This window comes from Talaromyces marneffei, chromosome 8, assembly GCF_009556855.1.
Source record: "Talaromyces marneffei chromosome 8, complete sequence".
NCBI lineage: Eukaryota > Fungi > Ascomycota > Eurotiomycetes > Eurotiales > Trichocomaceae > Talaromyces > Talaromyces marneffei.
In genome coordinates, this window is record NC_072355.1 from 686,609 (window position 1) to 700,471 (window position 13,863).

The 13,863-nt window shown below is 46.0% G+C and overlaps 2 protein-coding genes across 2 annotated transcripts; both read left to right on the forward strand.

The window, feature by feature from the left end:
- Positions 1 to 2,939: 2,939 nt before the first annotated feature.
- Positions 2,940 to 5,123, forward strand: EYB26_009593 (uncharacterized protein; the record flags this gene model as incomplete). The annotated part of the gene is made up of 4 exons (XM_054268843.1): positions 2,940 to 2,977; positions 3,059 to 3,931; positions 4,380 to 4,671; positions 4,965 to 5,123. 4 exons carry the CDS (start codon positions 2,940 to 2,942, stop codon positions 5,121 to 5,123), a joined length of 1,362 nt encoding a protein of 453 aa, XP_054124818.1.
- Positions 5,124 to 7,182: 2,059 nt separating this feature from the next.
- On the forward strand, positions 7,183 to 13,435 carry EYB26_009594 (uncharacterized protein; the record flags this gene model as incomplete). Its single annotated transcript, XM_054268844.1, has 8 exons — positions 7,183 to 7,202; positions 7,464 to 8,716; positions 8,776 to 10,142; positions 10,207 to 10,560; positions 10,618 to 11,320; positions 11,699 to 12,613; positions 12,664 to 13,321; positions 13,396 to 13,435. 8 exons carry the CDS (start codon positions 7,183 to 7,185, stop codon positions 13,433 to 13,435), a joined length of 5,310 nt encoding a protein of 1,769 aa, XP_054124819.1.
- Between the last annotated feature and the right edge of the window lie 428 nt (positions 13,436 to 13,863).

Consider the following 13,863-nt stretch of genomic DNA (forward strand, 5'->3'; position numbering starts at 1 on the left):
CGAGTTAAGTCAATCATTCGAACTAACACTTGTATAAATTGTTCAAATTGACCAGTTTATAACCTCGACTAACTTACCATACAATCAATACGCCTTTACTCAGTTCGGAGAGCACACACACACACACACACAGTGCTGAGTGGACACCCTAATGCTATCTAGTGTGCAGGATGGCTTGACCAGCTCCGCATTTGCGACAGTGGTCCCTGCACTGCTTTATCTCCATCGGACTAAACTAAAGTCACCTTAGTCGAGTGTGTCTGTCGTACAGTTCAGCTGTTTACTCGTTCTCCATGCATCTGCCTGTGACTCTGTACTGTCTTTCGCAGGGATTCGGTTGTATGGAAAGAATCGGATCGTCACAAGGATTATCTGAGACCTAGGTATATCAAGGTGTAGAAACGTAATAAAAGTTAAAAACTCAGCATTAGGCTATGTACGAATTGCCATCATGCTGTCTTCCATTGCTTGGTGGGGATAGAGAGAGGGGGGGGCAAAAACAGACGCCAGAGGTAGATCTGAAGTACGTCTTAGTTTTAGTATTGCCATCCCACGAAACGATGCCTGTTGTACTTTTGCTTGTCAATTGTTAAGTATTATAAACACTCATTGGCCGCTTTCCGAACTAGAAATGAGATTTGGATCGACCCAAGGCGATTCAATCGTTCATCGGGTGAGTGTTCCATATGCCAACTGCCAGATTTGCCCCATGCTAGATAACACACAGCTCGTTGGAGGATCGCTTATCGCTCTACTCTACGGGTAAATGGTGCAAATCGTAGGTAGACAAGCAATCAGAGCGAGAGAAAGGCTTTTGTTGGAGTCGGTTGCTGAGGGGGTGGAGAAACTCAAGACGCACGAGCCGAAGCGCTTCTCGTCGACCAGTCGCTGCTCTTTCCTGCCTAGAACTCTAAGAAAGATACTTTTCTGCTGATTCACTCTTAAGACTTAACTCGGACTGTGTTCATAAGGATATCCGGTCCTGTGGTTTTGATTTATTCTCGTTCGGTGGTCACAAATGCTACATAATGCGACAGATAGAGCCAAATTTGCCCGCAGAGTACCTTTCCGGTGACCCCAATGACGCCCTCAATCAATGTATTTGGAGGCGTATGGAATACAGCACCTTTGACAACTACGTAACGAGCAGAACAGGCCGTCCCCCCACAGTGGGCTAATAAGTGCTAATAAGGACTAATCAGCTAGCATTAAGGGCTAAACTGAGCCACTGGCCGAGCTCCGTAAAGCGCCGTACGGAGGAGGAGGGTCTACGTAGCATAACTATATATGGAGAACCAAATGGAGACAAAATGGAGACAAAAGTGCCACTGCCAACTGTCATTTGATAATGGATCAAAATGGATCCCGTATGACTGCGGAAAAAATTCAACCTTTTCGGTCTTTCTGTCCGTTTTGCCCCAGTTCGACGCCGGTCTAAGGTTTTATGCGAGTGCCACTATTGAATCTGGATGATCATGCCACGATCTGTGCAGTTTCGACTCGGACGTCCTGGCCTGAGCTAGCTGTTGACATGAAACTAAGAAAGAGTATACAAAGCAGACTAATCTCGGCATACACACACCGGAAAACCGAGCAAATAGTTAGTTAAATATCTTCAGATAATTGATTACCCTGCAGAAAGAAGTACCCAGGTCCATCCGAGCTTAGAAACCATGACAAGTGACAACGAAACTAAGGTATCAGCTTGCGCACTGACTGTGCCGCCCTAAACCCGAATCTGCCAGGCTCATGCTGTCGTTACTTTCTCTCTCAATTCAGCTAATTAGCAACCGGATCTAACTCCATGCAGGCTTTAATCAACAGATTGGCTTTTTGCAAATTGTGGGCGGAAGGCTCCCGAGCAGAGTCAACTCAGTCAAGCGCGTATGTAGTCGTAACTAAATACAGAGTAGTATCATTGCATACATGAAAAGATGGAGCTTCAGAAATGAAAAAAACGGCTCTCAGCCAGTCAGAAATCCTCTTGAACATCTGAACTAGTTAACAATGGCCCCTGGTCGCATGTCACTTTTCAGCCTGGTCGTTTTCGGTCTCCTCAACGGCGGCAAAGACACACCCCAGTCTTGTTTACATGCTCCGTGATATATTACTGTGCTTTTATAGACTTGGCTAAGTTAACTATGGTTTTTAATATCTTAGTAGGAATTTATCTTGAACCCACTCTGTCCATTTTCCCATCTAGATCCAGGACCCATGACGCGCGAGCCTGCACGACTCTCTTTTTGTAAATTTATCCCAGCAAGCCTGACGCAGTTTTAAACAAGGTCGAATGTTTTTTTTATTATTATTACTATTTCATGCTCGGTCTTCCTGTCCTTTATTAAAACAAAAAATATCTGTTCTCTGTTTTGTCGTTTCCTTCTGTTTTTCTCTTTTCGCATTCCTCTGCTCTTCACCTCATTTCAACCATCATCCCAATTGAGAAGGAATTGATTGAGTTGGAGTTTCTAGCATTCCCTGAAATTGCTGATCTGGGATTTTTTTTTTGTTTGAAAATCATGGGCATGGCACTTTCCAGAAAGTCTTGTTAAATGTTCCTTTCCGTCTTTCGCTACAGCAGCATTGATATTGATTGACTTACAATCGTTTAAAGCCGAAATTGATTGAGCCGGTACGAAACCTATACGCCACCAGAAAAACACAAGCTGATTTCTTCGATACAGATTTATTTGAATGACGGAATCGGTGTAAAGAGAAATCAAAAATTGGAGATACACATTATTCTAACTATTTGAAGGTGGTTTATGCAGCAGTGCGTGGGAATGACCATATCGTTGATTCTGCATCATTCACTTGTCTGCTCCTCAAACCAATACGCTTGGCTACGTGAAGGGACAGGAAAATCAGCTGCATTATATAATTTTTTGGCTGCTTTTCTTTAAGTTCCGAGGGACAAGGAATACGCATCTACAGTCATCATGGCTTTCCCATTCATGAGGAGTTTTATTCTGCTCTTGTCAGTAGTAGATTTCAGTCCATACACAAAAAGAAAACAAGAGATGGCAAGCATAACTAACACTTCACTTTCACTCTCTAGTTTATACCGTTATGTACGCTTGGTAGTCAATCTATGGTCGTTTTACACCTTCAAACCAATCCCCATTCCAGAGAACCCCAAATTGACCGCAGAAGACGTGACGGTTATTGTGCCCTCTCTGGAAGGATGTGGCGATGAATTGGTCGAGACGATCCGCACGATCCTGGACACCAAACCACATGAATTGTTACTCGTCACGATCGAAGCCAATCGCAAAGATGCCGAGAAGATGTTGAAGGCGATGCCGGCATACCTCCACGACCGCATTCGTCTCTTCACGATCACTCATCCCAATAAAAGACGTCAGATGACTCGGGCTATACCAGAGGTACGCACATCAATCACCATATTCGCCGATGACGATGTGAGCTGGCCGCCTACCGCATTGCCATGGATTCTGGCTCCATTCGACACCGACGAACGCTACGGTGGAGTTGTTACATGTCAAAGACTACGTAGGGCGGTTAATCCGACGTTCTCTGAGAAGATCTGGAACTTTCTCGGTGCTCTTTACTTGGAACGTCGAAACTTTGACTGTGCTGCCACAACGCATATCGATGGTGGCGTGCCATGTCTGTCCGGACGAACAGTAGCCTATCGAACCAAGATTCTACAAGACGAGGTATTCACCAACGATTTCACTAATGAGGAGTGGTGGTTTGGCAAATACCAACTCAATGCGGATGATGATAACTTTATCACTCGCTGGATGGTCTCGCATGGTTGGGAGACTTATATTCAGTATCATCCAGAAGTTGAAGTCAAGACTACTCTCGAGAATAACCCTAAATTTTTAAAGCAGTGCGCTCGATGGTCGCGAAGCAATTGGCGAAGCAATTTGACCAGCATGTTTGCCGAGCGTTATATCTGGTAGTGAGTCTTCCTATTTCCACCTGCGTTTTCATCATTCGGAATTATTTTTTCTATTTTTTTTTCACACCCCATGCTTCATAATCACATGTCTGTGCAAAATCGGTCATTTCTTGCATTAGTACTGCTTCTTGCATGCGTCTAGCTCTAGCTCTAGATGCAGCGCACGAACTGGCTTGCATACTTTGACAGGGTTTTGACAAAACCAGCCGGGGCCAGACGCATGTTACAACAAATTGAGGGTGTGGCGAGGAAAAAGAAACAAAGCAGAAGAAAAAGAAAAAGAAAAGAAAATGAGATCAGTACGATCCTTTGTTTTTGTCTGTCCTGTTTCGGACAGATACATATCTTGTCTCAGGGAAGACAATCAAGTTTTCTCATCATTTCCTTCTTCTGTTTGCTTCATACTTGAGACATATTCAAAAGCAACAGTCAAGCTAACTTATCCCAGTCGTCAGCCTTGGAGTACATACGCCGTCCATCTTACCACCCTCTCACCTCCAGCCCTCCTCGGCGACTGCCTTCTCATCTACTTGTGTCACAAAGCAACCGAGACCCTTGATGGCGATGTACACTGGTGGGCAATGCGTGCTTTGGGGATTTGGATGTTCATCAGCAAATTCATCAAGTTGCTGGGTCATTATAGACGATATCCTGCCGACTTCCTCTTGTTGCCCGTCTCGATCCTGTTCGGTTATTTCCACGGCGCCATCAAGATCTATGCGGCGGTAACACTGAATGTGGTAAGTACTTTTCCTTCTTTATTTCTATTCCTTGTTTTATTTTTCTTTTCACTGGAGTTCAAACATCAATGAGGGGGAGGGGCGAAGCAAGGCTGCAAGCTGCACGAGCGGCGTTAGGGCTTCATTACTTAGCTTGGCTGAGACCGGCCGAGACTCTCCTTCTCACACCCGGAAAACCAGGGTTGTTGATTTCGCCCAGGTTCCATATATATTAAACATCTCAAGCCCCTTGTTACGCACTCATATCTTGATTTTCATTGAAGAAATTGAGCTAACAAGGTTTCGCCATACAGACTGCCTGGGGCAGCCGCGAGGGTGCCGATGCCAACGATGCCGAACGTATGAGAAAGCGTTCTGATATTGAACGTGAGAAACACGCCCGAAGATTAGCTTCGATATATCCTCTTAACAAAGTGGTGTGGCCGTCTTCCGGATATGCCCCCATTGCTTAGAGGATACATAAGCATATTCAACTGCAAGAACATGATCCTGATTATGCCATTTCACGCACCTACATGAATGAATGGAAGAAGAACAACGGCCGCCTCTATATATACACGAGTCATTGCCATACGGATGATCTCGTCTGGTACATAACAACATACCATTAATGATGCTACGATCAATCTCACATCCTTGTTTACATACCATTTGCACTCTCCCCCCCCCGAACCGAAAGCGAGCTGAATGGGAACCTTTTTGCGAAGTTCCTCTTGTGACACTATACATTATTTGATAGGGTTCACTCGCCCCTATTGACCATTACAACTGCTTCACATCTATACCATCGACCGACATCCATATATCTCGTCGGATCTCAGCTGGAAACAAACAGAGCAGCTTATACATACATCTCTTGACTCTCTCCATCTCCTCTTCTTCCTCAAAATAGAGAGACAGAAGCAAGGAACAAAAAAGAAAGAAATTTTTCGTACTGGCATGTAATAGTATCAGGGAAAAAAAGCATCTCTCTCTCATCAAACCTCATCATCAAATCATCTTTATGTGACACTTTTTACTCTTTTCATTTCCTCCATTTTGCTAGACAAGAAGTTACTATTGGGAGGCTATCTGTCAATTCAGTGTTCTTGTTAATATTTTTGCAGCAGCAGCAGCTGTCTTGGTTTGATCCTGCTCTTTCTTACTTTCAGTATTTATTGGCGGATTTCTTTCTCTGCCAAAGCCGGTGTTTTTTGTATATTCTGATATATACATATTTCGTCTTTTGATTGTTGCCAATTCAGTTTGTCTCAGTACTGCAAAAATTGCTTTTTGCTTTTGCTTCTGAGTTTCCTCCTCCTTACCTCCTGAAGTCCTCTCTTGCGAATGAGATTAAAAGTGTTGGGCTTATCGGCAAGCTTTCTTGCCGGGTGGCCATGACTTTTGTACAGGTTGTTTGTGCTGTCAATAATCATAATAATTATCTGGGACTATTTCTCTCTTCTCATAGAAATACGTTGCTCGTGTATAAGTAATCGAATCAGTCGTTGTGTGCGATTTCATCTTTGTATCGGAGGATAAGCCAAGTTCATTGTCAGCCTTTACATAGGCTGAGAGGCAAGCCCATCAAAAAGCCTTGGCGACGTATTAAGAACAAAAGGTAGTCTTAAGGCCTAAATCCTTCTTATCCCTCTTGAAGCAGTATGAGATGGCCGACGCGGACTGAAGCATTCACAAGATTTTTTATTCGTGATCATCCATACCCGCTCAAGCAATTGAAGGACATCAAATCAGTATGCATAGGCGCGAGTGGCTTCTTTACCCTAGAAGAAGGCGTATGCAGGAGTATATTGAATGTCATGTACGATTCTGCCACAGTATCAGAGCCTAGACCTATGTAATGCAGTCGATAGACGGTAGGAAATAGTCCGAAATTCGTAGGGCGGTTCCCATTGTCCGTCAGAACAAAATGGCAAATTCTAGACCCAAAGAAAAGCTTTTGTTCACAATGCACTAAAGAGTCCTTCAGTTCCGTTCCCAGTCTGTAAACCCCCGTGTTGTTGAAAGATCAGTAGCGCTGTATATAGGGGAAGAGGGTTTCCACGAACCGATCGTGGACTTATACAAGTCACTCATTGGTTCATAGCTCGCCATCACTCAATCGACTGAGTTTTGACTACACAGTTAGCCAAGCGAATAGGGGTAGATCAGTCAATGTACGACCAGCTTGTCCACTTGTCAGTCAATGGTTGAGTCGTATAGCCTTGAAGAGTAGATGAAACCTGAGTAATGTGTTGTAGTAGGATACGTTAACTTATGTAGGCGGGTGACTAAGGGCTCCGCGGTCTGCGAACCGTATCTAAGAACGCTGAGGACACCGCCACAATAAACAACCTATCTTCCCCCGCCGTGATTAAATTTCTCATTCTTCCTTCAATTCCTACCCAACATTATCTTTACTTGGACATACAGCTTATTCTTCTGCTTGAACATATTTCGCTTTCCCGTCCTGCTTCTCTTGCCCGACAACCGAGGAACGTTGAGCTGCGGTGTTATGCAGCTACTGGGATCATGACCGAACCAGGATTTGGGTAAGTAAATCGCCCCAGACAGCCACATTAAAATTTACCCAACATCAGGCACGCAAATCATATCAAATTGCCACAGACAGGACCGGAGTACTATATGAAACCTGGTTACTTCAACGGCTTTGGGTGCTCCGTGTACCTCAGCCATTTAGCTTTCGTGTTCTCTGGTCCATTTCGTCATTGCGCTTTACCCCCCTTTGACTACGACTCGAGCAATTCACCAGGATCAAGAACTACGAACTAATGTCCTTTTCTCATTCATAGTCACAAGCGATCCAAGAGTGGCTTGGCGCGTACTCTTCTTCACCGCGACAAGTCCAAGAGCGAAAATCGAGACGAGAGTAACAACGCCGGCGGTACCTCGCCCACGTCAGCCGGATCGTCCCCTTTCGCCGAACCGCAACACAACCGGCATTCATCATTATCGTTGACAAAAACGCGAAGTAATAGAAGAGTAGGGCCCGAAATCACAATGGAATCGCCATCCGTGTCAGGAGGTGATGTCTCCTCGCATGCGGGGGCGATCGACAGCCCCGAGAAACCAGCCTCCCTCAAGAACATCCCAGAAACCAATGCCGTATCAATCGAACAATCAGTGAAGACATTCCGTCTGTTTGAGATTCTGCGCAGCGGCGATACTACTTCCATCTCCAGGGCGCTGAGAGAAGCCAAAGAGCAGAGTGCCGCTGGTGGACCGGCGGCAGGAACTACGATACTTCATTTGGCTATACAATGTGCGGATCTACAAGTGGTGGAATATGTCGTGGCTAGCGGAGCAGATATTGATGTCAATGCCCGGGATCGTGAAGGAAATACACCATTGCATCTCGCGGCCCAACTTGGTCGGGACTCGGTCGTTCAGTCACTGTTGGATTTGCCTCAGATCGACGACTCCGTTGCAAACTATCGGGGGCAGACTGCCCTCGACCTCGCGCGTACCCCCGAAATCTTCGAAAAGCTGCAGCTTTCTCGTTCGCTCTTCATTGATACAAAGACAAAGCAAATTCAGGATATGGTTGTTCGCGCAGACTACGAAGGCTTGGAGAAGCTACTTGAAGAGCCACGTGTACAAGGCAACCTTGATGTGAACGCGCTGGAATTGGTGACGGATACTGTCACCGCACAATCAGGAGGAACTTTGCTTCACGAAGGTGCTAGGAAGAAGGACACAAAACTGTTACAAATACTACTCCTGCACGGCGCCGATCCCTTCAGACGTGACAAGAAGGGAAAGCTCCCCCAAGACGTGACAAAGGACGACAAGATACGAGCAATCGTGAAGAAATCGCCCGCTGCCATTATCGCCCAGCGCGGTATTCAAGAAAGAGCCATCCTAGGCAATGCTCCCTCTCAAGCTGCTAGTTCTAGCAGAGTTGTGAGCGCAGAAGTCACTCTTGCCGGAAAGGATGCCAGAGAAATGAAGGGTTATCTGAAGAAATGGACAAACTACACCTCAGGTTTCAAGTTGCGTTGGTTTGTCCTTGAAGACGGAGTTCTTAGCTACTACAAACACCAAGGTTAGTGCACGATTATACATGACATGAGGGCAGTGTTAAGCTAATATATACGTGTCTAGACGACGCGGGTTCCGCTTGTCGAGGTGCTATTAGCATGCGTATTGCGAAATTACACATGGATGCGCAGGACAAGACTCGTTTTGAAATTCTCGGAAAGTCGTCCGTAAAATACCATCTGAAAGCGAACCATGTAGTGGAAGCCAAGAGATGGTTCTGGGCTTTAAACAATGCCATTCAGTGGGCCAAAGATGAAGCCAAGGAAGAAGAAAAACGACGAAACAGGGATGCGGAGTTTTTGCAGGCCAAAATACATAACGTGGAAAGCCGCGCGTCTGAAGGACCAGCCTCTGAGCTGGCATCAGTCGGCTCCAAGCTCAACGTTAAAGGCGGTTCTGTTGTGACTGATCCGAAGTCCAGCTTCACGCGCGTCAATACCCATACATCGCGCACCACTGCCGATCCTCTCGGTGATGATGATGCCTCCGCTTATGGCTCCTATACCCAGAGCATTGCTCAAACCGACGTGAACCGTGCCACCGGACCTCCAGGCGGAATTGATGAAGAGGCTGACTATGAGGACTATCACGATTACGCTTCAAGCCACGACGCCCAACCATCCAACAAGGATGCTTTTTACATCACAGCCCAGTCAGCGAAACTACAATTAGACCTGTTGTCAAATGTGTCCGCTTCTCTTTTGGCGGAGAAAACAAAAAACCCCGAACTTACCGTGTCCGATCCAGTGATTGATCAAGCCCTATCAACTTACGAGTCAGCGGTGGGCAGTCTCAACGATCTTCTTGCAAACTTGATGAAGATTTCCCGGGACAGAGATGCTTATTGGCAATACCGTCTTGATAAAGAGTCTGATACACGTAAAATGTGGGAAGAAAGCATGGCCCGCATTGTGCAGGAACATGAGGAGCTTCAGCTCAAAGTCGGTGAATCCGAAGAAAAGCGCAAAAGGACGAAGAAAGCGCTTAAGGAGGTTCTCGAAAATACCGCTGGAGCTGAAGTGGGACGTATGCCGTACGGTGACCACACCGAGGAAAAAGAAACATTTGAAGAAGCAAAATCCGAAGCTTTGGACCATGGTGCACGACAAGCCTCTGTCAGCGAGGCCAAACAAGTCAAAGTTGATGAGGCCGCGACAAAGAGTCAGACTATATCGGAATATGCAGACCTTGCCGAGTCTGACTCTGACGATGAAGACGAGTTTTTCGATGCCATTGACAATGAAGACGTTGAAGTCGGCCCAATGCTGTCTAGCGACAAACTTGTTGAATCAAAAATTGTTGACAGTGAAACAGCTGATTTGCGGTCAACCAAGCTTGCTGCTATAGAGTCGGCATACAAGGGATACGAAGACCCAGTACGGACAAGATTGAAAATGGACCAGGATGACAGGCCTAAGTTGTCTCTCTGGGTGAGTGACTTAATATAATAATAGGAGATGGTCCAAATACTGACGAATTGTTTGTTTTCACTAGGGCATTCTGAAATCCATGATTGGTAAAGACATGACAAAAATGACTCTTCCGGTGTCTTTCAATGAGCCAACCTCGCTTCTTCAGCGTGTTGCTGAAGACATGGAATATGCCGACCTTCTGGATATTGCTGCCGATCGTACTGATTCACTGGAACGTTTGCTTTACGTCGCTGCCTATGCTATCAGCGAGTATGCTTCTACTATTGGCCGAGTTGCTAAACCGTTCAACCCCCTATTAGGAGAAACGTTTGAGTATACTCGACCAGACAAACAGTATCGATTCTATGTTGAGCAAGTCAGCCATCATCCTCCAATTGGTGCTGCCTGGGCTGAATCACCTCGATGGGACTATTATGTAGGCCTCCTCAATGCCATGCCATTTTGAGCTAAGGGTGCTAACAATTCACAACAGGGTGAATCCGCTTTGAAATCCAAGTTCTATGGGAAATCGTTCGACATCAACTTGTTGGGAACTTGGTTCTGCAAGTTACGTCCTATCACAGGCGAAGAGGAGGTGTATACATGGAAGAAGGTGACTTCTTCAGTCATTGGTATCATCACTGGTAATCCTACCGTCGATAACTACGGGCCGATGGAGGTCAAGAATTGGAAGACTGGAGAAACGTGCTATCTAGACTTCAAAGCTCGTGGTTGGAAAGCATCATCTGCATACCAGGTTACTGGAAAGGTGGTTGATGCTTCTGGAGTTACAAGATATAGCATCGGTGGACGATGGAATGACAAGATCTTCGCTCGCGCGGTATCGGGGCAGAATGGTACCGAACCTGATGAATCTTCCAAGGCTATCTTGCTCTGGCAAGCCAATGTTCGACCCAGTGGTATCCCTTTCAATCTGACACCATTCGTGTTGACTCTGAACGCGATCCCCGATCGCCTCCGACCATTCTTACCACCAACTGATACCCGACTCCGTCCTGACCAGAGGGCCATGGAAGATGGCGAATATGACCTAGCGGCAACGGAGAAACATCGTGTCGAAGAAAAGCAGCGAGCAAAACGGAGGGAGCGAGAACAGAATGGCGAGGAGTTTGTTCCTCAATGGTTCCAGAAGGCCAAGTGTCCAGTCACTGGCGAGGAGTATTGGGAGTCAACTGGTGAGTATTGGAAGTGCAGAGAGGTCGGCGACTGGTCCAAATCGGAGGATATCTTCTAGCGATATTTTTTCTCCCTCTGTCTCCAGTAGTATGTCGTTTCTCTTTCCTTTTTGTGGTCTGTGCCGTGTACAGTATACATGAGCGGTTGTGCCCAGCCTATGTCCTTTCGTACGCCAACTATATATTATTAGTATACATTATGCATCAATTATAATACCAGATTTATAAACAAATGACTAAAAAAGCACCTTTATCAAGACATACACTATCTAATGTGCTAACGATCGATGTTTATGTTTCTCAGCATCTACATCACGTGATTTCGTATCAAATAATCATCCACATCTCATGCAACAGCTAACTTGCAACGTCCATCAGTGCCCAAACCAATCGATCTCGAAATGGTGAGCGAATACACTTGCAGTCGCTGTATGCAGGTTCTCAAGCCTCACCTTCACTATCGAATGAGTTTCTCTACTCTCAGGCGCCTACCTTCGCAGGCCAGCCGAAGATGTAATTTTTCCACGACGACGGGACCGCGAAGCTCGCCGGTACGAATCGCAAATGGCGGCAACTGCAGTCAATTCAAGGCTTTGAACACGACTTCTTCAGTGGCAGTGAATGCTGAACGAAGCTCATTGACATTACCAAACAAGCAAGTTACACGTAACGTTCAATCCGCCGCCGCATTTGTCACTCCCCCCACGGCTTCACGAGAGACGGCAGCACTACGACGACCGGACAATCTCTTCCATCACTACGGATCGTCACCTTCGCCAATCATACGGAAACGAGCTGAATTCATTAAGCAGAATGCCTTCTGTCCGCATCCGAGCCATCAGCAAACTCGCGCGCCTACAGGCACCGCCAAAGACAAGGAGGTAGCTACCGGAACTCTCCCGCCAGCACATGCCCACTTCGAATGTCCCGATTGCGGTGTACCGTTGTATTGTTCGGAGGAGCACTGGATGGACGACTTTGAAGCTCACCTCAAAGTTTGCGAGACGATTCGACAGATCAACGAAGATGATCATGATTTAGTCTCTGGTCGTTTCTTTCCAGAATTCTCGTACCCAGGCCCGCAGGATGATAATTTTGTGGTGAATATGACGAATTGGGACACGTTCCTGTATACACGAGAGTTCGAGGCGATTGATAATGAGAGGAGTATGAGGCAGGTGACGCGGATGTTGACTTATCCCACTACAATTGCTAGTGTTATACATGAATTGAGTCCGTACACTGTGCACAAGGGGGGTAGACTGACGGCTGAGGGACTGAAGAGTTTTAGCGGTGAGTCCTCCTCCTTCCTGTTCGTTATTCAGATATGCTAATTTGAGAAGCTCTCCGATACACACTCCACCCACCCAAACAAGGAGAAGGTAAAGACATCCGCGGCCTACGACTCAAGGCGCCACCAGTTCGCATCTTCATTCTCGGAGCCCGCGCCGAATCCTCTTTGCCCCGCGAAGTTTGGCTTCAGCTCACGCACATGTTCCCCAACGCCCTGATCAATCTCATCTTCATCGGACCCGAGAGCATGGCCAACCGTGATGATGAGTTCCCCTTGCCCGAACGCACAGCCTCCAACCCCTTTGGCGCAATTGTCGAAGATCGATTGGGGCCTCAAATGAAAATCACAACCTACGTCGATTACTTCCATACCATGCATGACGCACAATACTTCTACCCTTACGACCCGTACTTTGACTGCTTCATGCTCTTCCACCCCGGCTTGGGTCATCCAGCAAGCTCCCACGAATGGGCGGAAACACTCCCGAAACTCCTCGAGACAAAAGTGCCCATTATCTGCACCGGGTATACACAGGAAGATCTGGAGCGCGACATCAACTGGGTTCGCGATAAATGCGCGGGAGAGTTTGATGTATTACTTGAACCGGGCGAGAATCGGTTCAGGAGTTTGAGGTGGGATTTGAATGATATGGATCCTAGTGATGTTTCGGCTGGGAACTGGGGGGTTTGGGCTTTTAGGGGGAAGAGGTATGTTTTCTTCTTTCATCTCCCTTTTATTTTATTTTATTTCTGACTTTCAGGATGCTAATATTGGTACACAGGTACGAAGCAACGCAGAAGGATGGTACAATTGCCGTTTGATCTGTCATGTAACTATACACCACCGTCATACATAGTCTATACGAGACTGTTTGTTCTTAGAAAAAGTACATACCCAACTCTGTCCGACCTAAATTTGCTCGTCTTGTTTTTCCTGTATGTATTATATGAATTGTTTACTTGAATCAAAATGATTGCCCCCTGATAGGAATGAGGTAGAAGTAAAAAGGTATGTATTCCAATGAATTAATAGTCAATCTCTAATAATTGACCGATGTGTCTAGCACATCAGAAGAAGTAATAAATGAATCAGCCGACTAGAAATAGTCCGACTTGCATCCGGAAAAGAAGGGTATAAAAAAACCAAAAACGAATGGAGAAGTCTCGCATCGCCATATATACATACATATATATATATGTAATAAGATGCATGCATGCAGATGAGGTCAAAATGATATATACATTTCCAA